This window comes from Alosa alosa, chromosome 20 (genome assembly GCF_017589495.1).
Source record: "Alosa alosa isolate M-15738 ecotype Scorff River chromosome 20, AALO_Geno_1.1, whole genome shotgun sequence".
Lineage (NCBI taxonomy): Eukaryota > Metazoa > Chordata > Actinopteri > Clupeiformes > Clupeidae > Alosa > Alosa alosa.
Window position 1 is genome coordinate 6976508 of NC_063208.1, and position 27499 is coordinate 7004006.

The 27499-nt window shown below is 45.9% G+C and overlaps 1 protein-coding gene across 2 annotated transcripts; it reads right to left on the reverse strand.

The window, feature by feature from the left end:
* Positions 1 to 26095, reverse strand: sh3bp5a (SH3-domain binding protein 5a (BTK-associated)). Of its 2 annotated transcripts, XM_048230529.1 has the most exons (10): positions 25681 to 26094; positions 24822 to 24884; positions 22245 to 22373; positions 5657 to 5821; positions 4139 to 4269; positions 2840 to 2882; positions 2232 to 2448; positions 1797 to 1928; positions 1378 to 1620; positions 1 to 956 (listed from the first exon to the last, which is right to left on the reverse strand). In XM_048230529.1, exons 1-10 carry the CDS (start codon positions 25759 to 25761, stop codon positions 754 to 756), a joined length of 1407 nt encoding a protein of 468 aa, XP_048086486.1. In that variant the 5' UTR covers positions 25762 to 26094; the 3' UTR covers positions 1 to 753. The 2 variants fall into 2 exon arrangements, with proteins under 2 accessions (XP_048086486.1, XP_048086485.1); XM_048230528.1 differs by having other exon boundaries at positions 1378 to 1928; positions 25681 to 26095.
* Positions 26096 to 27499: the final 1404 nt, after the last annotated feature.

A 27499-nucleotide genomic window follows, 5' to 3' on the forward strand; every position in this document is an offset into this window, starting at 1 on the left:
GACGGTGCAAACATGTGTTTATTACTCCGACTGACAGGGACTCTGTTGCTGTGACAACACACTGGTCAACTAACGATCCACACATTGAATATAAATATAGATATATATATATGTTCATACCTTGAAACTACAGAGGACCATTAATACTAGTAGCATGAAAAAAATAGTGTGGTACTACACGGAAAGGTCATCAGGAGTATTTCTTTTACAATACATCAAACACATTGTGCATGGTGGAGAGTCAGAATATTACACATAAAAAAACAACACAGATTGAACCCAATGGTAGGTATTGCGCGGTAGGTGACAAGGTGTGGAAAGAGGAGAAAAAACAACAACCAACTAAGATCCGTCAGACTACCAACAGGTTTCAGTTGCACACGCATGTAGTGTTCTGGATGTCACATCTTTTTTCATCAAGTCTTTAATACTGTCCATTGGTTTTTATGTGTTTCATCTTCCAACCATCTTAGAGGCAGAATATTCTGGAAACACTGACAAAGGTGGTCTCGTAGTCATAGTTTCACCTTACCACGACCACGACACAAATAAAGATTATGAGGTGGCCTAGCAGTCATAGTCCCACCTGACATAGGACAAAGAGATGACCACTACACAAACAAAGATTATTCTTTCAAACGGTAGTGTTGGGACACGTCTTAGGAAAGAGGAGTGGGGTTTCCGTCTTGTCCTCTTGATGTTTTAGGGAGGTGAAGGGGTGAGGGGTGAGTTTAGGGGGTGACTGGTCCGCCTTCAGACCCCATTAACCACAAGCATGGGAGGGGTCGGCGCGGGGTTAGAGGTCACAGTAAAAGGGTCGGACTCAGAGTCCTCGGCCTCGGCACTGTCTAGGGACAGTTTATTCAGCCTTTCCTCCAGCAGCGAACTCTTCTGAATGGGGGGTGACATGACGCTGGGGGTGTCTGGCTTCCCTTCAATACCCTCTGCCCGGTCTCCTAAAGCAGAAAGACACGCATAAATAAACAATATTAACAGTGGTTGAACACTACCCCACGGGTACAGAGAGACCACCAGTAACATAAATGGCCACTGAAATGGAAATGCCTTAGTATCAAATTACTGGAAATGAAAGTTGTTTTTTAAAAAAAAAATAATAATAATAATTACACATCATACAGTTGGGTTTTGCAGTTTATGATTTTTTTATAATGTTGGGCTTTATAATGGTGATCTGGCCCATCTCTATATCTAAGACAGCATCTTTTAAACTTTTTTTAAAATCACCACATGGATGTCGTTCATGGACGCCCTTCTTCAGCGTGCATTCAAGTGCAATTACCATCTCTATATCTCCCATTTCTCTCTCTCTCTCTCATCCACACACACACACACAAACATAGACACAGACACACTCACCTCTCTCCTGGTCACACTCTGGCGAGGACGCTCCGCTGCACTCGCTGCGCGGGCCCAGCACCAGCGACGCCTGGCCCAGTCCCTCCAGCGAGCCGGCATCCCGCAGCTCCAGGCCCTCAGGGCACGGAGACAAGAGAGAGGACGAGGAGGCCGAGGACGAAGGGTAAGGGCAGGAGGAGGAGAGCGGGTGAGGTGAGGACGAGGACAAGGAAGGGGACGAGGCGGAGGTGGAGGAGGTGGTGATGGTGTTGGAGGGGGAGGGGGAGAAGGGGTCGGAGCCGGGCAGGTCCAGGGGTGTGTTGGGGCAGGAGGGGGAGAAGGGGTGGGGGCCAGGCAGGTCCAGGGGTGTGTTGGGGCAGGACGGGGAGAAGGGGTGGGGGCCAGGCAGGTCCAGGGGTGTGTTGGGGCAGGACGGGGAGAAGGGGTGGGGCCAGGCAGGTCCAGGGGTGTGTTGGGGCAGGAGCTGCTGCGGCTGCAGGAGGACTGGGTCTCGGCCTCCTCCTCTGAGGAGACGCCGTTGCTGCCCTCCTCCTCGAAGGTCTCGGACATCACTGGCAAAACAAACAAACAAACAAACAAACAAACATGAGGCAAGGTTCATGCAGATAGGAGCCTGCTCAATAGCATTGGGAAAACAAGGTTCAAATATGTTCCAGCGTGTGGATTGTGGTCACTGCGGTCACTGCTTGTTACCTGCTACAGAAACAAGGTGTGTGGTATTGCTTTTCGCTAAAGGTCGAACCCCTCTGTTAATCTGTTGGATCCCATGAGGGTTTCCTCAGGTGGAACTAACTATGTCCTGTCTCTAGCAGGACACCGTAGCTAAAAGGGAGGAGTGTTGTCGCTTGGCTTACTGGAAATGCCATCCGACTCCATTTTGAAGTTGGCGATGTCGTCCCCAGAGCCGTCGCCCTCGGCGCCCACGCCACGCCCCCGTGGACCGATGGCGGAGAGGCGACGGCGGGCGTGAATCTCGTCGGAGATGGTCTCCAGGTTACGGAGGGCCGTGCGGTACTCGGACTTGGCCTGGGTCAGCTTCGTCTGCCGCTCGTCCACCTGCCTCTTCAGTTGCTATATGAGGTACGGACACAGTTAGTACAGGTGGTCACTTTCAGAGGGGTGGACATCACAAATGCACACAGCAACTCATAACGTACTGTCCACACTAACGGCAGGGTTGCAAAATTAATGAATGTTCTAATTTTGGTGTTCAGATAGAGCAGTTGTGGAGACATGCATTTTAAACAGATAATTCTAAAGGAGAAAAAATGTATAATTTTGCAATATATTATATATTTATATGTTGAATAGCACTTTTTGTCACACACATCTTTGTCTAAGGAGTTGTCTAAATAATTGGGTCAAAGAATAGCAACTGAAATAGAAAACATTGATTCCAGTTATTTACAAACTAGAAATGTGCCAATCACAAACCACACTAAATGATATAAATGGTACATACCTCCAACTGAAGGTAATACTTTGCCTTCAATTCAAAATATGGCCTAAGGGGGGGGAAGAGAGAGACACACAGACATGAGTCACTAGCGACAGACGCGCAGACCTGGCATAGGCCTACACATCTCCGTAGCAACAGCGGCTCTGGAGGAATAACACTCCATTGCAGTGTGCTGCTACATTCCGTGGGCCCAGGGAAGGGGGTCAGTGGCCTTCTAGAACAGTCCTCCCCGAGCCAACATCTGGATCACATCAGTCAAACCAAGCACAGCCGGGAGAGGGAGGAGAAAGAAAAGACTCGACTCCTCATTCCCTCATGCTTTCAAACTTTCCCCTACTTTCTCTCCTGTCTTTTCTCTCTCATGTTTCGCTCCCCTTCAGCGTGCCCTTACAGAAATGTCAGGTTTCTGGCGAAGTTGCCGCAAACTTGCGGCAAGGTCATATTTTCACATGCAAATGAGGTTTCTGGCAATCAGTTGCGGTTAACTTTTGGTAATGTTGCAGCAAATTTGCAGCAATGTCATTATGCAAATTAGGTTTGTCACCAGAAGTTCACTGGAAGTTTGCCATTATTGGCTAAGTGTGATGGCAAATCACTGGCAAACACATTTGCCACTAGTGGCAAACTTTTAATTGTTGCCAGAACTTTGCTGGAAGTTTGCCTCTAGCGGCCAACACTGGCAAACTTCTGGCAATATTTTGTTTCCCACAAATCACCCACAAGTTTGCTGCAAATCTGCCGCAAAACATTTAATTTTTGTAAGGGTGCACAGAACACTCTGAGATTCTCTTACATTGGGAGTTTTTTGTCCAGGTAATTCCGTCTTAGTTAGCCATTCCCTTTGTATTGCACTGTTTATGCATTATGGCAGTTAGTTGGATGGAGCACTCCAATCTGAACATCATTTGGTCAGGAGAGGCTCCAATAAAAACCTCATTGTTCAGTCATGTTTACGTCCCCCTTTGCTACAAGCTTGCTCTTCAGCTAATATAGTCTCCTGTCTGTAGCAATGGCATGAACCAATTTACTGTGTCGCTCAATTGCCGTGTTGCCCACTCAACAAACCGTACACACTCAAAACACGTTGAGAGCTCTACACACCTGAGTACTTAACTCATAGTCACGTTGTGGGCAGACTGAGTGGGAGGGAACTGGGGGGAGAAGAGGATTGTAGGATTGAGAGGGATGACTAACTTAGCCTGGTTAGCACCAGACCTTATCTCAATTGAAATTGGAATTGGTTCTGGACAAGGTTCATTCACCCCAAATTAGCCAAAGGTTGGTCTGGTTTCTCTGACTAACCTGGACTTGTTGATGGTGCGTTTGAACTTCTTCTCCAGTTGCTTCATGTGACTGATGGCGGCGTTGTATCTGGCCGCCGTCTCCCTGTGTGCCAGCTCGCTACGCGTCCTCGTCTGCTCGGCATCCATCACCTTTAAGGAGGCACCCACACACCCACACACACACACACACACATTTTATATACTTTATTTGATTCCGCTTTACAAGTCAAGTTACATTAGGAATCAAATCTTCTGAATAATCCAGTAGATTAAATGATATGGAACAGTACTTCACTAGCTGCTTGGCCTTAGTTTTATATAGTCCCCCAATGCAAAGTCCACGTTTTATGTAGGCCTACATGACCTAGGCTACCAAACACTAACACAATGAGCTGGCATTTGTATCCTAGGTTCTCAATGGCAGAAATCAAAGGCTGGTATAGAGGTTTTGTACAGTATGAGTCCTCCATAAATTGGTCAAACACACACACACACACATTCACATGTAGATCATATACTGTACGTCACTTTGGACAAAAGCATCTGCAAAATACCATAAACATAGACAAAGCCAGGAAGGCACCAACAGCAGGCTGGAGGACTAACAGTGATGCCTCTGTATGATGCTCAGTGCAACATTGTTTACAATCACAACCGAGGGACCATTGAGCGTGATGTTCCAGCTTCTCTCTGATGCAAACATAGCCATCTTATCTTGGCCAAGAGCTGTTTACGCCTCAAATGGAGGTGGCTTGTTGACTTGACATACAAAATAACCAACCATACGGGTTGCTGTTGTGAATTAGAAAATGAAGATGTGGCTTATTCTTATGAAATGTTTATGTTTATGAGGTGACATTTATAGCCAGTGCTCCACTTTTCTAAAACCTGCCGTATTCATAGACAGTAAATGACAATACAACTGGGCATTCTGCAACTTTCTAGGCAACATGGCAGTAATAGTGAAACGGCATTGTGAGCGCTAACTTCGCCATGGGTTGGACCTACTAATGGTTTTCACTATAAGTGCAGATTGAATGTTATCCCTCGTTTTTGTAAGTCACGTTGTAAGCATCTGCTAAATGAATTAATGCAAATGTGAATGGAACTGCCTGATGAAAACGGTACACACTGCACATCAACCACATTACACACTGCATATCAACCACATTACACACTGCACATCAACCACATTACACATTTCACATCAGGCTTGTGCAAAATTCCAGAATTGAATTGAACCTGGCTCTTAAATTCCAATTCAATTCTTGAATTTCACTTGCATTTCAATTGAGGTAGCAAACAGGGAGCAGAATTGCAATTCGAATTGTGCACGACCCTGTTTCACATTTCATTTTCTAAACCCAAATGTAGGCGCTGTAGATAGAGATAGAGAGAGAGAGAGATAGATATATAGATAGAGAGATAGAGAGATAGATAGAGAGATGGATAGATAGATAGATACTTTATTGATCCCCAAGGGGAAATTCAAGATTAGGCGCTTTTGCCCTTTCCACTCATCGGTCCTCCAGCTCACCCTCTGAGTGGCGTGGTTGAGCATCTCCTGCCAGGCGGAGTCGAACTGCCGGCTGTCCTCCTCCAGCAGGCGCTCCTCGGCCAGCGCGATGGTCTCCTTGGCCGCCCGCAGGATCTCGATGGCCCTCTGGAAGTCCTGAGTGGCCCTCTGGGCCTCCACCTGGGCCTGGAGAGAGAGAGAGAGAGAGAGAGAGAAAGAAAGAGAGATGAAGGGGAGGGAGAGGGTTAGAGATGGAAGGGAGAGAGAGAGAGAGAGAGAGATACACAGAGAGGGAGAGAGAGAAATGGAAAGGAGGGAGAAAGAGAGATGAACTTATTTAGTCACAGAATGCATCTTCTAAACAAGCAACCACTACAGTACTGAAATCATAATCATCATTGTGCCAGTGATTGTTCACTCTGTTAAATGTACACTTTTTTCAAAGTGCAAACAACAAACATCATCCCAGGAATTTGGGAATGGTGATGGGCTGTACATGTAAGGCAGGAGACAAGCTTTTAATAAAAAAAAACTTCAGAGTGTAGCACTAGAATCCTTAAATCAAAGAACTTAAAGAGTAGCGCTCTAGAATCTTTGCTTTGTATAGTTGCACTCTGGTCATAGTTGTGCTACTGCGCTGGAATGTTGAGGTTGCAGTCCTAAGAGGAGGATGGGTGTCTTGAGGAGGCCATGAACAAAGTCAGTTTCATCTTATCGTCGGTCACATCTAAAGCAGCACAAAGGAAGCATGCAAATGAGAGGAGAAAGTGCCTCTACATGCACTGATGATTTTTACTTTTTACTACTTTTTTACTACATCAAATGACTTTTTGACTTCAGGACTCATTTCAGTGATTTGCTCTGCATAATGAGGTTTTACCAACATGTTGAGCTAGCTTTTATTTATTAATGTCTGTACTCTGCAACAGAATGCAGAATTCAGAAATGAAAAAAAAAAAAAAACTGGCACATGTTGAGACGCAAAGCCCTTACATATTTAATGAGCGTGCTTTCCTTTTTTAAATCGCTGGCTCCGCGCAAAACTTAAAGCGCTTTGGCAAATCTCCCCCTCCTTTGAACGTGACATGGAGGAAAGCACCGCAGTGACTGCGGCAGAAAGAAGGGGGAAAAGTGTAAAAAGAAGAAGCTAAAGTGAAACGAGGTGTGAGATCGCTTTACGTCTTAAAACCGCAATCTCTCGCATTCCAGAGCGACAAAGTCAAACCAGCATGTAAACAAATAAACCATGAACCACCACCCATTTTTCTTCAACAGCTCTCATTTCCATCACAATGCTCTCTCCCCCTCACATTCCACACACTCAGTCCTTTAAAACCCATTGCCTGTGTGTTTTGGTAGACCCTTAAGATAAGATGTGAACCAGCACACTGTTCCTAATCCCTACCCTAAGAGACAGAACCACCCCAACATCAGTACCTATATGTAAGTATACTCTTTTGATCCTGTGAGGGATATATGGTCTCTGCATTAGTGAACACACATAGGACACAGTGAACACAGTGAGGTGAAGCACACACTAATCCGGAGCAGTGAGCTGCCTGCTACAGTGGTGCTCGGGGATTAGGTGCCTTGCTCAAGGGCACTTCAGCTGTGGATGTGGGCATGGGAGAGCAGTGCTCAACCACTTGCCCTGCCAACATTTTTCCTACTGGTCGGGGATCGAACCGGCAACCCTCCAGTTTCAAGGCCGAAGCCCTAACCAGTAGGCCACGGCTGCCCCTGCCACCGGGGGGAAAAAAGAGACACAACCACCCCAACATCAGTACCTGTGGGAGGTGTGTGTGTGTGTGTGTGTGGGGGGTTGTAGGATGTGTCAGGCTTGATTTGAAAGGATGCACAAGTCAGAAACTTCCTGCGGTCTCATTTCTGTCATCCTCTTGGTCCACCCACCCAACCCAAGCAAACCTTGACCTGATTTCTGCCTGCGTGTGTGTGTGTGTGTGTGTGTGTGTGTGTGTGTGTGTGTGTGTGTGTGTGTGACTGGGTTCGTCTTGCACAGCCCCTTATTTGTGGCCTACATTCGGTTCGGTTCTTTTTATAAAACGTGCGAGGACAAGAGGATGCTTCACCATGATGACTGTCTGACAGATGGTGGGAGAGATAGTGAGAAAGAGAGAGAGAGAGAGAGAGAGACATAGACAGAGAAAGACTGTGTGAAAGAGATAGAGGTTTGATCAAACACTATGAGTCACTAACATTAATTCGATCTAGAAGAAGGGCAAACTGAGACACTTCTCATTTCTCCCCACCTCTCATAAGCCTTCACTTGGACACGCATTAAGCATCCTCAGGGCCTTATGTGGTTGTACACATGTTTAATACATCTCCATTGTCTTCAAGCAGTCTATGTAAATATGCGGCATCAACATGAGGTGAAGTCCTGGCCTAAATCTCCACTCTGACTCAAGATAGCCACAGTGGCTGTTGCGACAGAACAGGGACTATGAGGGGGAACTCCTGCCTTGCCTGACAAAGGCAGCTTGTACAGCAGAGGTGGCATGTGTTCTTGAGTAGGCCGAAAAAGACCACGCCTTCCTTCCTTCGCTCTCGACTACGCCTTCCTTCGCCTCGACCACGCCTTCCTTCGCCTCGACCACGCCTTCCTTCGCCTCGACCACGCCTTCCTTCCTTCGCCTCGACCACGCCTTCCTTCGCCTCGACCACGCCTTCCTTCGCCTCGACCACGCCTTCCTTCGCCTCGACCACGCCTTCCTTCGCCTCGACCACGCCTTCCTTCGCCTCGACCACGCCTTCCTTCGCCTCGACCACGCCTTCCTTCGCCTCGACCACGCCTTCCTTCCTTCGCCTCGACCACGCCTTCCTTCGCCTCGACCACGCCTTCCTTCCTTCGCCTCGACCACGCCTTCCTTCCTTCGCCTCGACCACGCCTTCCTTCGCCTCGACCACGCCTTCCTTCGCCTCGACCACGCCTTCCTTCGCCTCGACCACGCCTTCCTTCGCCTCGACCACGCCTTCCTTCGCCTCGACCACGCCTTCCTTCCTTCGCCTCGACCACGCCTTCCTTCGCCTCGACCACGCCTTCCTTCGCCTCGACCACGCCTTCCTTCGCCTCGACCACGCCTTCCTTCGCCTCGACCACGCCTTCCTTCCTTCGCCTCGACCACGCCTTCCTTCGCCTCGACCACGCCTTCCTTCGCCTCGACCACGCCTTCCTTCCTTCGCCTCGACCACGCCTTCCTTCGCCTCGACCACGCCTTCCTTCGCCTCGACCACGCCTTCCTTCCTTCGCCTCGACCACGCCTTCCTTCGCCTCGACCACGCCTTCCTTCCTTCGCCTCGACCACGCCTTCCTTCGCCTCGACCACGCCTTCCTTCGCCTCGACCACGCCTTCCTTCGCCTCGACCACGCCTTCCTTCGCCTCGACCACGCCTCATTTTCTCCCCCACCTCTCATAAGCCCTTCACTTGGACAGGTAAAAGCATCCTCAGGGGCCTTATGTGGTTGTACATGTTTAATACATCTCCATTGTCTTCAAGCAGTCTATGTAAATATCTTACGGCATCAACATGAGGTGAAGTCCTGGCCTAAATCTCCACTCTGACTCAAGATAGCCACAGTGGCTGTTCGCGACAGAACAGGGACTATGAGGGGGAACTCCTGCCTTGCCTGACAAAGGCAGCGCTTGTACAGCAGAGGTGACGCCATGTTCTTGAGTAGGCCGTGGACAAAAAGACGCCTCAACGTCCTCTGCACTCGTTTCCTTAAGACCGACTGTGTCTTCGCCCTGTGGACTTCCTTAAAAGGCGCCTTCCTTAAGCTCATTTCGTCATCCTTGTCCTCGTCTTCGGGCTCTCGACTCGTCATCCGTCTTCCTTCCTTCCCTTACCGACTCTCTTCCTTCCTTCGCTCGACTCGTCTTCGCCCATCTCGGTCTTTCCTTCGCTCTAGCTCTTCCGACTCGACTTCGTCTTCCTTCCTTCGGCTCGACCTCGTCTTCCTTCCTTAGCTCGACTTCGTCTTCCTTCCTGGACTCGTCTTCCTTCTCATTCACGTCTTCCTTCACAGACTCGTCTTCCTTCCTTGGCTCGACTCTTCCTTCCTTCGCTCTCGACTATGTCTTCCTTGGCTCATCGTCTTCTTCCTTAAGCGACCCCTCACTTCCTTCCGGCTCCTCTTCCTTCATTCGCCGGCTCGACTCTTCCTTCCTTAAGCTCGACCTCGTCTTCCTTCATTCACGTCTTCCTTAGCCGACGGCTCGACGTCTTCCTTCCTTCGCTCTCGACTACGTCTTCCTTCCTTCGCTCTCGACTACGTCTTCCTTCCTTCGCTCTCGACTACGTCTTCCTTCGCTCTCTGGGCATCAGTGCTTTTCTTTTTCTTTCCATATCTCCCCATCTTTTTCTCTCCCTCCCTCTCTTTCTTTCTTTCTTTCTTTCTTTCTTTCTCTTTCTTTCTTTCTTTTTTCTTTCTCTCTTTCTTTCTTTCTTTCTTTCTTTCTCTTTTTTCTCTTTTATTTCTTTCTTTTCTCTCTTTTCTTTCTTTCTTTCTTTCTTTCCCTCCCTGCCTCCCTCCCTGTCTCTCTTTCCTTCCCTCTCTCTGAGGAGCAGATCTGGTTTCAGCATAGCGCACAGAGCAACAGCTGGCTTTAGTTAAACTTAACAGGAGGAGGTGCAGCAATGACGCTCAGATTCTTCAACAATCGGCCTGGTGATGACCGTCTGAATGGCCCCATTGAAAGGACGAAATAGTTTTCACCCACACCAATGTTCCGTTTGAGCACAAAAAGAACACTGCGATTCTATTTCAGACAGATTTCCACTCAAAGCTGACAGCAGTACAAGCAAACTTGCACACCATGCAACACTCATCACCCCAAATGCAAGCTATAACTTTGGCCATTTCACATGTGTAACACATCAGATAGTAAGCACAGTCTCCACTCTACTTACAAAATCAATGCTTGAACGTTCTATTTGGTTCCCAATCTACTTCCTCTGCATTAAGATAACATATGGAACGTTAAAACGGAAGCCTTGTGGGAACAATTATGATGCTGATAATGGAACTCTCTTGAAAGGGTCTATTAACGTTTTTCATGTGACGTATTCTAGGTTCTATAGCTTTGTTTACATCCACCTGGTAGGCAAGGGACAAGTTGAACCCATTGAACATCGTTGTCTGCAGCTGCCTTTCAGTAGGCTACATCTCTGTATTTCAGCAATGTCAACATTTCAGGCATCAATAAAGGTGATGAAACGTTATCCCATTGTTCAATATTTGATAGCCTGTCACAGGAACGTTATTTTGCTAAAATCGCCCTGATTTGGTGCATTGATCTGTATCGATAACGTTATGGGAGAACCTACATGTAGCCTATGGTAGCCTAACTTTTTTCTCTGTTCAAAACTCGGTTTACACGAAGACGATAGACTTTCTTAGAAGCTGTGAAATGGCCAGAAAGGAACATGTCTTCCTCTGAAAGTTGACAATACAAAATCAAACAATATTTAATCATTTAACTTTGAACTGAACAGCCATAGCTTTTGGTAGGCATGTAGACTCAGCAGAGGTTAAAACGGTAGCCTACATAGCCAGCGTCAGTCAGCATCATGTAACATTAATGTCGTTAAAGTCATGAATCCTGTAACATATTATAACATATAAATAATGACTCATTCGAAGACGACCTGCATGGATATATAATCACCCAGAAAAACTCAGAATGTAAAAGTGATAAAGTTCATTAATTGTATGAAACTTTTTTACTAGTTCATTGCAGTATCGGCTATATTAGGCTGTTATGCTAGCTCAGCCTTTATGCTGTTGTTTTGTAATGTGGACTTGATTAAGCGGGTAAAGATAATTCATAAACTGCTTATTTCTTACATGACTGAAGCAGTAGCCTAGGTTCAACAGCGGTTTTGAGGTTGCTGTGTTAAGTTCAGCTCAAATCAGTTTATTTTGACATACCGGGAGTTAGCCTAACTGAGCTGTGGGCTATAGCACATAAGCCTATTCTGTTTTGATTTATTTTGTGATAATCAAATGACACTCATGATAACTTGAAATAGAAGGACACAAGATAGGTGATTGATGTCCACAAGCACCTAATTTCATTTTACAAATTAGAACAAACTGTTCGGTAAAAATAATCTGTAATAATGTTTAAAATGCTGCACTTTTTTCCTTCATAGCCTATCTCTGGCAATTCATTTTGGATGACTGTAAATAGTTGTATTTTAGCCTACGCCTTCAGACAGTAGGCTACACCCATTAGCCATCTTGAGAATAAAATACTTCACAGCTGCTAACGATCATCCTCCACAACCACAAGGATAGGTAGGCTAAACGGTCGTTCGTTGCCTTTTTGCTTCTTATTGTAAAACCAACTGTTAGGGCCTACACAAGTGGTCGGCATCCCGGTCAATATTTGATATTCAAATTTCAATTTTGAAGCTATCTGTAACCATGTGTAGCCTATGCAACCCGACTGTTGTAGGCTTGCCTACCATTCTTGCCTACCACTCTAGTTGTAAACAAACGGTCACATGACATTATGACGTAGGTGCAAAACCTTAATAAGGACCACACTCATGTGCCTCACTTTAGAAAGCTGAGGCCTTCTGCTCTTCTGCCAGTTACATAATCCTCGCGGATCACCATCCCAGCTGCCAGACTGAGGGTCCAGTAGCCCCTCTTGAGCTACTTATAGCTAGCAGATATGTGGTGGTAAGTGCTTCCAGTTTGATGATCCTTTGATGTCACAACCGAAGGTTACTTTGGGGAAAGCCTCAAGTGTCACATTTGCTCAGAATGTGCTTTGATTTTAACACAGTCTTGTTTTTTCAGCACCATGTCGACGGGAAATACTGTATGTAGCTACCCTGATATAGTTGTGTGCCCCCCCCATACACACACACACAAATTTCTCTTTCTGCTTGTACACTCAAACTCAAAAACAAGTTTCTGTCAGAGCTCCGCTCTCTCCAAGGTCAAGACCGAAGCCCAGTTGATGGAGTGGTCAGTAAACACAGAGGGTTGCTGGGAAAAGCCTCCTTGCCCTCCTCCCCCCCTCGATAAACAGAGCTGAATGGGAGACCAACCGTTCCCTGTGTAAACAGGCAGAACCAGCCTGCTCAGGGCTGCTCTGCTGCTCAGGGGTGGGTGCCTGGGTATAACCGACAACACTTTCAGCAAAAACATCCAGACTACAGAAAGGCCTGGAGTGCTTTATGGCGATGATATTTAGGAAAGAATCGAAACGACAGGGTACTCGAACACACACACACCAAAACAATAAAAATGTGTATTTCTGTTTTGCAGAGAATTCAACTTTTAAGACTTGGGAAAAAAAAAAAACAGATGCTGACCTTGTAAAATCCATTTTTAGGGGAAAAATGATCCTCTATTTTTCCAGAATGAAAATGTTTAAAACAGCATGAGCCAACCAGCTTATTCTCTCTCTCTATATCCCATTCTGTCTACATCCCAGGCTCATAACCCACTCTGACCTATATTTCTGTGCCTCCACCAAAGTAGCTCAAGCGCAAGCGGAATATATATTTGATGAGCAGTTCCTCCATTGCTGAGTCAATATACTCCGCTTCTGACATCTTAAAAAAATAATAATCCGTTGAGTTTGGAAGGAGGGAGGGGAAAAGACCAAACCAAACATCCTCATTCTGTCCCTGACCTACAAAAACTCCCATTCTACTTCCTCAGCGGCATCCGAGATAGTCAATCCAAGTTCACCGATCTCTGAATAGAATGAGGAAATCAGCTAGAAAACAGCCGCTCTCTCCCCTGGTCTTCATAACCAGGATACATGATGAGAGGAACTGGACGAACAGTTTGTGCTTCTGATATTTGGGGCTGTACAACACATCAGACCAGGCATTCACAACGAGAATAGGAATGTTACAGAGATTCTGAACAATTGAAGACAAATAGTTTTGTACCCCCCTCCGTACCATTTCCCTGTTCCACCCAGGCCAGCCCATCACAGTTACCTTAATCAGAGACTTTCTAATGAGACACAACACTAAAAAAATTCTTCATAGAAATCCATGGGGTTAGTTTGTAACACACATGTAACACACATTGTCTACACATATCCCACCCCTTCCGCGGCAAAACATCGACATGTGAATACATTGAGCCAATCACATTGAGCCAATCATGTGGTGTGTTGTGAAGACATTGTGTCAATCATGTGGTGTGATCTCACCACTGGAACAAGGTTGGTGTCGTGAAGCCTTGCGCACGCCCATTTTTGCCATCATAGATGCCCGATAAGTGCCCAGAAAGCGTTGCAATATGGCCGCCGAGTAGAGGAACTGGCCTAAAAGGACCTAAACGCGTAAACCTAAATGCCTAAATGCGTATCTCGTCGGTTATTGGTTGAAACACTTTATTTTGCCTTTGAGTGGGTTGCCAGCCCTTGTTGGTAGCAATTGTTTTTGTGTACAGATCTCGGAGCCTAGGCTGCCTACAGAGACACGTTTTTTTGACAGCCTGCTTATGGGGCGGGCAGCTAGCGGATCATTAGGAAAGATTAGATGAATGTGATCATTTATGTTTGGGCCTGAAATCGCTGATACAACCTTTAATCCTCAGTTTTGGATTCAGGACTTTGAAACCCTGAAATTTCAGAGTGGAAATATCTCTGTTCATCGAAACGGACATACAGATATAATGAATATCTGTCCACATTGAGCTGACTTCAAGAGCATATTTTAAACTAATATACTCATGTACTGAGTTTCCACTGCCCTTGCCATAGTCATCCACACTGAAAATAAAACCAGTGGCCTGATTCCCAGGACAGTGTTAACAGAGCATATTAAGGAAGTCCGTCTGATTCCCAGGACAGTGTTAACAGAGCATATTAAGGAAGTCCGTCTGATTCCCAGGACAGTGTTAACAGAGCATATTAAGGAAGTCCGTCTGATTCCCAGGACAGTGTTAACAGAGCATATTAAGGAAGTCCGTCTGATTCCCAGGACAGTGTTAACAGAGCATATTAAGGAAGTCCGTCTGATTCCCAGGACAGTGTTAACAGAGCATATTAAGGAAGTCCGTCTGATTCCCAGGACAGTGTTAACAGAGCATATTAAGGAAGTCCGTCTGATTCCCAGGACAGTGTTAACAGAGCATATTAAGGAAGTCCGTCTGATTCCCAGGACAGTGTTAACAGAGCATATTAAGGAAGTCCGTCTGATTCCCAGGACAGTGTTAACAGAGCATATTAAGGAAGTCCGTCTGATTCCCAGGACAGTGTTAACAGAGCATATTAAGGAAGTCCGTCTGATTCCCAGGACAGTGTTAACAGAGCATATTAAGGAAGTCCGTCTGATTCCCAGGACAGTGTTAACAGAGCATATTAAGGAAGTCCGTCTGATTCCCAGGACAGTGTTAACAGAGCATATTAAGGAAGTCCGTCTGATTCCCAGGACAGTGTTAACAGAGCATATTAAGGAAGTCCGTCTGATTCCCAGGACAGTGTTAACAGAGCATATTAAGGAAGTCCGTCTGATTCCCAGGACAGTGTTAACAGAGCATATTAAGGAAGTCCGTCTGATTCCCAGGACAGTGTTAACAGAGCATATTAAGGAAGTCCGTCTGATTCCCAGGACAGTGTTAACAGAGCATATTAAGGAAGTCCGTCTGATTCCCAGGACAGTGTTAACAGAGCATATTAAGGAAGTCCGTCTGATTCCCAGGACAGTGTTAACAGAGCATATTAAGGAAGTCCGTCTGATTCCCAGGACAGTGTTAACAGAGCATATTAAGGAAGTCCGTCTGATTCCCAGGACAGTGTTAACAGAGCATATTAAGGAAGTCCGTCTGATTCCCAGGACAGTGTTAACAGAGCATATTAAGGAAGTCCGTCTGATTCCCAGGACAGTGTTAACAGAGCATATTAAGGAAGTCCGTCTGATTCCCAGGACAGTGTTAACAGAGCATATTAAGGAAGTCCGTCTGATTCCCAGGACAGTGTTAACAGAGCATATTAAGGAAGTCCGTCTGATTCCCAGGACAGTGTTAACAGAGCATATTAAGGAAGTCCGTCTGATTCCCAGGACAGTGTTAACAGAGCATATTAAGGAAGTCCGTCTGATTCCCAGGACAGTGTTAACAGAGCATATTAAGGAAGTCCGTCTGATTCCCAGGACAGTGTTAACAGAGCATATTAAGGAAGTCCGTCTGATTCCCAGGACAGTGTTAACAGAGCATATTAAGGAAGTCCGTCTGATTCCCAGGACAGTGTTAACAGAGCATATTAAGGAAGTCCGTCTGATTCCCAGGACAGTGTTAACAGAGCATATTAAGGAAGTCCGTCTGATTCCCAGGACAGCAGAGGCCTATCCTGCACACAGCCACATAAGTGGAGTCAGATTTGCAGTTAGACGGTGTGCTGTTGTGGAGAGGCGATTAGGTGATGGTTAGACGGTGTGCTGTTGTGGAGAGACGATTAGGTGATGGTTAGACGGTGTGCTGTTGTGGAGAGGCTTAGTAAGGTGATGGTGGGACAGGAGCGTGTGCTGTTGTGGAGAGGCGATTAGGTGATGGTGGGACAGGAGCGTGTGCCGGTCATTACGGAGGGTGCAGCGATAGCAGAGCATATTAAGGAAGTCCGTCTGATTCCCAGGACAGTGTTAACAGACCATATTAAGGAAGTCCGTCTGATTCCCAGGACCAAGTCCTGTTCCCCAGCCACCTAATCTTTTAACTGATCATCCTGTTGTACCACACCACACACACACACACACACACTGTAAAGCCAGAAAAACACACATACACAACAATCACTCACAGCAGATACAGATGTTCATATGCGCGCACACACACACACACACACACACACACACACACTAATAAAGCCAGACAATCACACACATAAACTCAGACACAGAGATGTATATATGCACACACACAGGCAGGCAAACACACACATGCACACACACACGCACACACACACCCTCTCACTCCCCAGAGCAGCACAGTTGACGTTACTGTGTGAGATGCATCTCCCTCACACTGCATAATTCATCTAAGAGCCTTAAATCTCACAGCCTTTAGAAACACACAAAAGAAAGCAGGACGCTTTGCCATCAGCGCGCATTCCATTGCAGTTCCGGTTATTGGCAACCTGTGTTAAGCAATCAAGGGTGCAATCATCTTTGAAAATGCTGGGTGCGGCATTTCTGATGAATGTGTAGGGAATCTAATCTCCCACTCAAGAGTCCCAGAGAGACATCAAAAGAGGAAAGGAGATAAGCAAGACGGCCACACTCAAAACCAGGAGGCCAGACAGCTCTGATCCATCATGTCAACCAGCATCTACCCAGCTGTGAGCAGCATGTCATGACAGACTGCAGACTAGTCTGTCTGGCTGTGGGCTGGGGAGAGGGGGAAGGTGAAACGGTCACTGGTGGTTGTGTGTGTGTGTGTGTGTGGGGGGGGGGGGATCAGTCATTTTCATAAATAGGGGTCAAGCTTTTCATTTCCCTGTCCTTGCGAAAGATGACATGGCCCCAGATTACCCGGCAACTAGGGGGAGTCCAGGCATGTGTGGCCTTAAATAAGCTTTAACACACACACACACACACACACACACTCACACACAGACAGAGAGGGGGCGTAGAGGGGATATCGGGTGGGAAGGACAAGTAAAGCCCCTGCTTTGGCAGCCTGAGCACGTACTGATCCAATCATATCTCCCATAAGGCCATGGGGGCACGCGGTTAACCGCCAGCAGCAGATGTCCCATCAGTGGCAGCCGCCTCAATCTGCCCCAAGAAGTAGGACAACCGGCACGAGAACGAGGAATCCTCCCCATGGCGTCCACCAATGCTGCCACCACTGACTGCAACTCAACCCTGGTGACGTCCGTAACTCAGGGGAGAAGAAACAGACTGAAGAGAGATGTCAAAGAGTCTTAAGAAGTTACAAATACGTTTTGTTCTATCAGCCTCTAGTTTTATGCCAACTTCATGCAAGCTAGACTCAATGCTTCAGGCTTATTGTGATCAAACTGGCGATCTCGACACCCCTCATCCCCCATCAGCGCCTTTTCTTTCTTCCCTCTCCCTCCTCTGGTGTCAGCGAAATGCTAAAACAGGAAATGAGCATCAGCTGAGACCTGAGACATGTCAGTCATGTGTTGCATGTGCCTCATGGTGAGCTCCTATTGGCGAGAGGTGGGAGGTGGACGGTCGATCCCCCCTCATGATGACGATGATGGACAGCTGAGGAACAAGTTTCCGAGGCCTGAATTTTACCTTGGCAGGGTCACAAACACACACACAGCAGGGTTACTAAGAGGCATAGAGTTGGGTTCGAGAGAACATGAGGAGAGTCTGCAGCTGACTTCAGTGACTGCTGAGAGCACAGATTAAACACACACAAACACCACTGATGATAAACCGTTTCATCTTGCAGTCTTCTCTTCACACACGACTGGATTTGTACAACACACACACACACACTCTGTCACCATTCTGGATATCATATTCAGGCGGAACTGAAAGCCTCTCAATCACACTTGAGCACAAAGGTTTATAAACTCCACACACACACACACACACTTCCTGGCTTTCCAGGTAGATGCTGAGGCACACAGCTGTCAGATTAGTACACCTGAGCTTATCTACTCAGGTGCCAGGCAGCCCTGACACATTTGAACACGCATCGCACACACACAATAATAACACACACAGTGTACCGCACCAGCCGCCAGAGGTGACACAAGCAGTGCAGCGCATTAATCAAGGACGGGATTACACTAAAACCCTGACTTTCAGCAAAGAGCATTCAGCCAACCCAGCAGACACCAGCCCTGATGAAAATGCACTGTGGTGTGTGTGTGTGTGTGTGTGTGTGTGTGTGTGTGTGTGTGTGTGTGTGTGTGTGTGTGTGTGTGTGTGTGTGCGCGTGCGTGTCACTGATAATCATAGCCCACCTCTGCGGGAGCCTCACATCCAGCCTGATTAGAATGGGTAGGTGTGACGCTAGTGTGCCCAAACCCAGCCCCTTCGCTGCTTTAAAAATAGCCCTCTGTGAGTGTGACAGTGCCTTTGGCTGCCTCCGAACTCTGTGTGTGTGTGTGTGTGTGTGTGTGTGTGTGGCGCACATTGCGGCGTGGAAGATCTCACAGCTCAGTGCAGTGCCTTGGCACCTCTCTGAGTTTCACACATGGCAGATTTCCACCCACCACCTCCTCTCTTCCCCATCCACCCATCCTTCATCATATAGCAGGCAGAGAGGTACAGATTTGTCCTCACTTCTCATGCTTTCTCAAGGTATACGATTTGTCAGCACACCCACAAACACATACCCAGTCACAGCTATTTCTGCCTGTGTGCTTGGTGGCCACTGAAATAGGTTAGTAGAATGAATGCCTCCCACCAGATATCAAAAATAGAAAGTGAAATTAAAGCTGTGCTCTGACTGCCCTGCATGGCAACATCGTGGTCGCCCCCCCCCCCCCCCCCCGAAACGTCTTGAAGTTGCGGTTTCTTCCTACATCTATAACTACGGAGGTACTTTCTGTCTGGTGTCACTGAATGTTAATGGAGCATGCATGCACAAGAATGCAAGCCTAAAATGTGCCTGGGAAAAGATTACTGAAGAAAAAAACGCATTCGTGTCACGCTAAAGAGAACATTCTCGCCCTCTTAACTGTCGTGAAGATACTCCCACTATGGGCCTCCCATCTGCAGCATGCTATGCTGATCAAGAGTTCCACTGCACACCAATGAGATCTCTTGAGGGTTCCTATCTTTGTCCTCATAGGAAGTCTCTTGTTCTTGGTAAATGGTGTTCTTGGTAAAATCTCTTGTAAATGGTACTCTTGTTCCCATAAAGGAACCGTTTAATTGTATCCTTCATGTCTTGGAACCTTTTATGTTTTTTTTTTCTGCTTAAGGCAAACTAGAGGAAGTGTTTTCAATCACTAGCATGTGAGTCCACATAACATCGTTTTGAGAGCTATGTCCACCCCCCTCTCCCCTCGGTACAGAATTTTGGGGAGGATAGGGATGGATCAGCCAGTATCTCCTAAACCTGTCTGTGGTAATCCTTCAACACCTCATGCTTATCAGCTCAAAACAAGTTACAAAATGTCAGTGACCAGAAAGGTCATTCAGCTCAATAGCTTTGAAGAAAAACAACTCCTATCTAGAAAAACATATACTATGCTGTCTTAATCGACACAATACAGCCTTCCTCAAACTAAGTTTTGAGTTCCACAGAAGATGCAAAATGAAAAGGAAGACATACAACACAATAGAGTTCCATTAGCCTAATGCTAATAGATTAAAATCAAAGATTCTAGAGCGGAGCTCTGTTCTAGAATCTTTGATTAAATTGTGCTTCAGGGTGAGCTAGCATGTTTAGTAATGAGTGCAGAGTGTCTGGCACCAGGCGAGCTGTGGGAGATCAGCGATATGACCTCTACGCCCTGGCAGAGTGGGGTGGGGGAGGGTAGCGCTAATCGCCAGCACAAGGTGACTGTGATAGCCATTCAATGTATGAAGTCCTTTAGACTGAACCCAGAACAGTTTAATTAGTGACAGCCCTCTGCTTAGTTAGGACACACACGCGCACACACACACACACACACACACACACACACACACACACACACACACACACACACACACACACACACACAAACACACACAGAGAGCGAGAGAGACACACACACCACTCTCACAAACATGCAAAAGGGGATAATATGCACATTACGGAGACACAGAAATACACACACACACACACTACACACTACACACAAGTACACAGGAATACACACACTATGCACACAAACTGAGAAAATTAAAGGGAAGAGAGAAGCTGTTGTTTGAAAATAACTTTCCCCAGCCAGGGGAACTTTGCTGCAGCCAGCAAAGGCGCTGTCAGCGAACTGTGGAGAATCGTTTTAATGGTAAACACCCTTCAGGGAAGAAAGTCACTTTCCCAACGGAGCGGCTATCTATGAAGTGCTGTCTGTGTCTTTTCAAAACAAATTAGCAGAGCAACTAGGCTCTGGAATCATCCATAATTTAGGATGGCTGGCCTCCTAGCCCTGGATGTGGCTTGGGTGGGGCTGCTTAGGATTGGGGAGCTGAAGTAGAGCTATGAGGGAAAACTCCCATCTGGGTAGACCAGTTAAAATGTAAGACTTGCCACAAACATGCGCTTTTTCCACACTGCATACTTCCTTCATCCACCAATGCTACAGAGATATTCGGCTCAGAAGATGCATCTTAACTTGTTAATATGTTCATTGTAAAATGCAGAATGAATAATAGGGCAATCAACCTTATTCACAATAATGTAGTTCACAAGCCTTATTCACACAAGCCTTATTTTTCATCAATCGTTCCTTTCAACTCCCACCTTAACCAAACCCATGCAAAAGTCCAAAGAATGGGTTGTGATTTTTTTTTGCAGTGAGAATGTTTTATACAGCCACACATATTGAACACCACAAAAGACTTGCCACCCCTCAAAACTGAGCTCAAAGCCAGGCAAACAGTCTTCTGAATTACACTGGCACAAACAGAACAATTGCTACCTTAATATCTGCTACATATACTTTTTATATATATTTATTTACCGTAACCAAACTCTGTCTAACTCTCAAATTTGGATCATTGGGTATTCCATGTTTTGGCAATTTCACATCTCTGAAGATACTGATATGTGAACTTTTCTAAACTTTTTTTCCAGGATAGTAGAGAACTCCTGGCATCTGTTCATTTCCACACAGTGCATTTCCATTTCATGCAGCGTACTGTGCTCCTCTGACTAACAAGCCTAATATTATGATGACTCAATGTTGCTATGTTGCTGATTAAGCAGTTTGATCAGGGCCCGGCTCCCGGTGACGCTCGACCTGAGAGCCTGCCCTTTTTCCTTCGCTACACTCTGTGACGAGCCTAAGAGAGCTCTCCATGGGCTCTCCCTCGTGGATAAGATCTGGAACGCTCCCATGTTTCGCCACTGTTCCTTCCTGAGTAGAGAATTCCGGCATTCCACCTACAGTGAGGTCATAGGAAGAGCCTCCAATTATGCAACATTAACCGGCCTGCCCCTCACTGTAAGTGGCCTGCGTGCTGTACAACATGAAGAGTTGTTGTGTTGAGAGACTAAAGTCAGTGTTGTGATCTCACCGCTGGAGCAAGGTTGGTGTCGTGAAGCCTTGCGCACACGCATTTCTACCGAAATAGATGCCCGATGAGTGCCCAAAAAGCGTTACAATATGGCCACCGAGTGGAGGGACTTCCCTAAAAGGACTTTGCTTAAGTATGCAGTGCTCAGGTATATTAAAGGTGTTAAAAGTATTAAAAGGCTTGCACCCTTTTGCCAACTTGTCAGTAAATTGACAGAGCCCAGAGCCGAACTGTATTGTGTATTTATGACCCAACTGGTTGGAAGTTAACACAATGCAATGTGCCATAGCTTCTATTTACAGCATGGGTTGCGAACTTGCCTAATTTCATCTATAGCAACTTGGTGTGCCTGCATCTCTTAATGGTCTTCGTAGGTTGAGGACACCACACGGGAAAGTTAAAGGGCTACAGGAGTGGGGCGTAACACCTCAAGGCGCCGAACTCCTACCTGTCTGGCCATGCGTCTGGCCTCCCAGTATGGCTTGGACTCGTCCACCGCTTTGCCAATCTTCTTCACCTGTTCATCCAGCTTCATGGTGGCCTCCACCAAGATGGCGCGAAACTTCTGCCGCGAGTCCTACGGAGAAGTAGGGGACAGGTCAAACCGTGCTGCAACTCTCGCAGTTACTGTTAGTGCGAGTTTCAATTCCTTATTGTTTTTTTAAGAAACATGGTGGGAAGATCTCATATCTCATGTTATACAAGATGATATATTTATGAAACAAACTATTTCTAAAGCAAAGGCTATTTGATTAAGTGCAATAATGGCCGGAGAGAGTTCTCTTACACAATGTATGGAGTGTGTTACTGCCATAGGCCTACTCTCTCCATGCCTATTCAGCAGAGAGTCAGTCTACAGGGCTACTAATGAAAACCAGATTGCACACAATTCAGTTTCCTTTTCAATAATACTACATTCCTTTTCGTACCTCCCTCCACCTCGTTCGCCTGATTCTGAGCCAAAGTCTCTTAAAAAAAAAAGACATAAGGCACTTCCATAGTCTTGGTTCAGAACCAAGAACCTTCGGAAAAGCTGTGTCAGCTCATTCCATTCAGCAGTGATTTAGTTAATAAGGAATCTACACACCGGAATTCCATAGAGGAATTAACCTTGATAGAGAATGGACCCTCTATATCAGGCAGGTCAAACTAGTGTACGTCAAACTACTAGAACATTCTGAGAGAGCATGCATGGGTGAGCTAGAACTCAACGGTTCTACTGGGCCTGCGCTGGTGTGTAGGAATGGCACAAATTGTTAGTCTGGGTGAACCCAGACAAACCTGTAAGCACACTCTTAAAACTAATGTGTTCTCCCTGTCTGGGCACAGAGATATGTTAAAAAACAACGCAAGTTGTTTTTGCGTTTTCAAAACACATTCGTTTTACGAGTGTACATTTTCATTTGCTCTGCAGGTCCACCTAGAAAGGATCCCATTGATGGCCATTTCCAAATCACCAAAAACCCAGGGTCCAATCATAATTGCTCATCCGGCATGGGCCAGGCTTTATAGGATGACCGATAGAACAGTGCATTCAACACGACCAATGGCTGCGCTGATAGCGACAGGGTTAAACAGACATGGACGTGTATTTTCTTTGGAATTGAGTAAACAACTGCAATTAAAACCTTTGTTTGCTGCACTTATCAAATGATTTGGTAAGAGTTCAATGCATCAATTTAAGTTACATTTTAACCCTGGGAGTCGTAAGTCAAGGAAAACTTTCCAGACCCACTCTAAACCTCAAGTGAAATTTGAGAAGTGGTCTAGTGTCAGCCAGGCAAACAAATAATGGGACACTGGGTGGAGTGGCTACGTCCTGTCCTTTCCCCAGTCAGCTGGAGGAAAAGGATGGAGAATAATGTCCAGGGTTGATTTAAGCTTCCTGTGACATTTCATGTCCTGTGCTTCAGCGACAAGGCCAGGGCGTATGACAGCATACTGCAATATTCTTTTGTGACCGCTGCTTTTCATATGTTAGCATCTGAGCAACTGATACCGCCACAGGATAACAGGGGAAATGCACAATAGCTGACTTTTGAAGAGAGATAACTGAAGAATTATTCAATCAAATGATTCACTTTTGTATGTTGGAAATGTGCCATGCTGTTCATTTCATTGCCACTAGGAATCCCTTTTGAAAGAGGCCAGCAAATGGACTGGGACTGTTCAGGTAAAACAAAACTCTAAAAAAAGATCTAATCCTCACATAATAAAATGGAAGAATAGTTCTGTATTTACACAATTAAGGGCCACGTTAAAACAACAACTCTTCCTCCCCCCTATGACCTTCACTAGGCATCAGATGAGGTATTATTACACCCTTTCAACCTCAGTTAAATTGGCTGTGAATTTCCTATGTAGTCTAAATTGTATACACACACCATACAGACAACTCTGAATTGTGAATTCCATAGGCTTGTAGTCTATATGATGCGGGGGCAGCTGCATGGCCTACTGGTTAGCATTTCGGACTTGTAAGCGAAGGGGTTGCCGGTTCGAACCCCGACCAGTAGGCATGGCTGAAGTGCCCTTCAGCAAGGCACCTAACCCCTCACTGCTCCCCGAGCGCCGCTGTTGTTGCAGGCAGCTCACTGCGCCGGGATTAGTGTGTGCTTAACCTTACTGTGTGTTCACTGTGTGCTGAGTGTGTTCCACTAATTCACGGATTGGGATAAATGCAGAGACCAAATTTCCCTCACGGGATCAAAAGAGTATATACTTACTTATACTATGCATACAGTACAGATGGCATTTTAAAGTCCAGATAGATAGATACTTTATTGATCCCTAGGGGAAATTCAAGAGGAAATTCTAGGGGAAGTCCATATAGTGTAGATGGCATGTATACAATACAGACAGTTTTGATTTTCTCTCCTTTAGACTACAGGCAAAACACTGCAGTGTCTGAAAAACTGTTCGTTGAGGGGGAAGGGTGATAGACTATCCCTCCTGCCACCACTTTAGGAAAAACAATGACATTGCACAGAAAGCATGTGGGGTGTAGAAGCACAGTGAGGCCTACCTCCAGCTCTGTTTCCCATCTGTTGATGTTGTCTGTGGACTGATTCAGTTTTTCTAATTCACCCTAGAGAGAGAGAGAGAGAGAGAGAGAGAGAGAGAGAGAGAGAGAGAGAGAGAGAGAGAGAGAGAGAGAGAGAGCACAATATGTCAACAATGAGGACACTGGACAAGATCACAATAACATTCCCTAATTTACAAAAACATGGGAGCTGGACATTTCACATTTGAAGGGCTCATGTTAACGACGACACGACACAGGGACAATGCAAGTAGGCCAAGGTAGACTACATGCCGAAGAGCATCTGTCATAATTCATAACATCAACGGGCGGACTTTTGAATGTTCTAGACTAGTGAATAACAAGAGCCAATTGCATAGGCGTAGCTTTTACCAAGCCATCCTGCCTGCCTCCCTTCTCCAAATGTCATGGAGCTCAAAACACCGGCAGTGCATTATTCAAATGTGTTTCAGCACAGCAGTGCAGCGGTCAGTGTTAGGCAGCAGTAAGACATCAGCACGGACTACCTTTGAGGTTATTCGTAGGCTACTATTTATACAAGGCGAGGGATCTGAAGCCAAGTCCTTCGCAGTTCCACCACTACTTCTGTTCCCCAGCCTTATCAACAGGAGCAGGCAAAATAAGGCAAACTGCTGTTACGCTCGTCTTTTTGAGGCAACACTTCTTCGCCACATAATGTTAAACTAAACGTCTATAGGCTATTGATAAAGAGGATGTATTTCAACAGCATGCATAGGCTCACACTAGTTGATGGTATACTTGAGTGGTACAGGCGCTAACAAATGGAAGCGGTTGTATTTTAACCCCGGTTTAAGATGTAGGCTAGATTGTTTCAACCTACCTGAATTCTGGGGTCCACCTCCTCTTCCTCTGGCGATTCCGAATCTTCATCAGATTTATTTCCCTTTTCTGAATCATCCATTCTGAGTGAAGCTGTTGAACGTGGTCGTGGATTAGAAACAAAGCGAATTCCTCTGCGAGCGGGCTATGTCGCGGACTTCATGCTGGCGCTCCCATAGTCTATCACTCTTCAAGCGCTCTTCTCAGTAAAGAACCAGGCATTTTAATACAATTCATTCAACCATCCACACCAGAATTCGGTTAGAACTAATACCGGCAAACTGTGAAAGTAGCCTAGCCTAACCACGTCCTTCACTTGCAAAGGCTGAATGCGTGTGACAGCCAAAAGCATTGGCTTCAGTGGAGAGGTTAAAGCATTGCTCCCGCCCCCCCGTGGTTCCTGTCTGAATCTGGTTGAATGCAGAAGTTAGCGGAGCCACAAAGGTATTTGTAGTGAGCGCTGTTGAATGGGGTCTATGTTTTGCATTGTCTCGTTTTGGGAAAGGGGGATAATCAGGCATAACAATGCGATACGACTGAGGTGAAAAAAAACCTTACCGAATAAGCCTAATTTGCATTCGTCCTGATTAGGCTACCAATGTCTCCTCACAAGGTCATGGGAACTCTGACAAATTGGTCTTTAAATTATGCTGACTTAATACCAGCTCTAATTTGCATATTCTGGGATACAAATTGACAGAGCATTACAATAGAGAGATAGAGAGACAAAGAGAGAGAGAGAGAGAGGGATCTTCACCTTCCTTGCAGGAGATGCATAATTGTGATTTTGTATAATCTCTCCTTTTATAGACCACTTCTGTGCTGTCTAAATAGGCCTTCTCATCCAACTGACTGAAATTGTAACAAGCTGGGACAACATTTATAAAGACTGTCTATTTATTTTTTTGGCTAGGTCTGACCTGTTTAATGTAAATTTAAGCATGTAAAGCTGCCATAAAAGTCAGTGGCTTATCATTTTACTTCTGCCAACCTTGATCGATGTTTGTGGACTACAGGCCAGACATAAGCTACTTCCATAATCGCCTATTGGTGCAGCTACAGCTGGGGTGCTTTGGAAAGATGTTCAGAATGGTGTGATGCTGTGAGATGGAAGAGTAAAACTGCATTAGTTTGTGTTTGTCTGCTTGTACGAACTGTGTGTGTGTGCTTGCGCACATGTGTGTGTGTGTGTTTCTGTGTGTGTGTGTGTGTGTGTGTGTCCTGGCTAGTGTGAGGGAAGAGGGTTATCAGTGCAGGGTGACTCAGTGGTCCCAGTGCGGGAAATGAAGGATGAGATCCCTCTATCTGAGCATGATCCATGGGGATGTGTCTGTTGAACTAGCACTGAGAGTCTTCCTAGATAAGTGAAACCTTCGGAACACTGGGAGCTATAGACTCAGCTCCAATGTAATTTCTATAGCATGTGTGTACTTATGGCTCTTAGCAGAATTTTCTGATAATGATGGTTCATTTAGTTGTGGGTTTAATGTAAATGGCTGACCCTTGTCTGAAGGGTGTGGTGTATCTGCATTTTTCAACAACAAAAAAAGACCACAAGTTGGACAAATGCCTAAAAAACATAAGCTGACATATTTCCATGCACTGTTGATTCCAGCTGTGGATCATATGACAGATGTTGTTGCTGGAGCTTTTCATCACTCTTGGCTAATGCATAGACCAAAACAACCCTAACATAGAGGACGCTGTCGCCATCTACAGGACAAGGAACCGCACCTTTGGGTTGTTTATCTTCTGCAAAATAGGCTATTCTCTATCTCACATACATTTGTCATGTCACAATTCACTCAGATTACCACGTA

Bases quoted from the DNA above. Each gene is read 5' to 3' on its own strand.
- sh3bp5a (XM_048230528.1), bottom strand. From the start codon at position 25,761: ATGGATGATTCAGAAAAGGGAAATAAATCTGATGAAGATTCGGAATCG. The intron at 4,270-5,656 runs GTGAGCTGGAGG...GCCTCCTTAAAG, and splicing joins TCAACCACGCCACTCAGAGG to GTGATGGATGCCGAGCAGAC. The intron at 957-1,377 runs GTGAGTGTGTCT...TTTCTGCTTTAG, and splicing joins AGAGTGTGACCAGGAGAGAG to GAGACCGGGCAGAGGGTATT.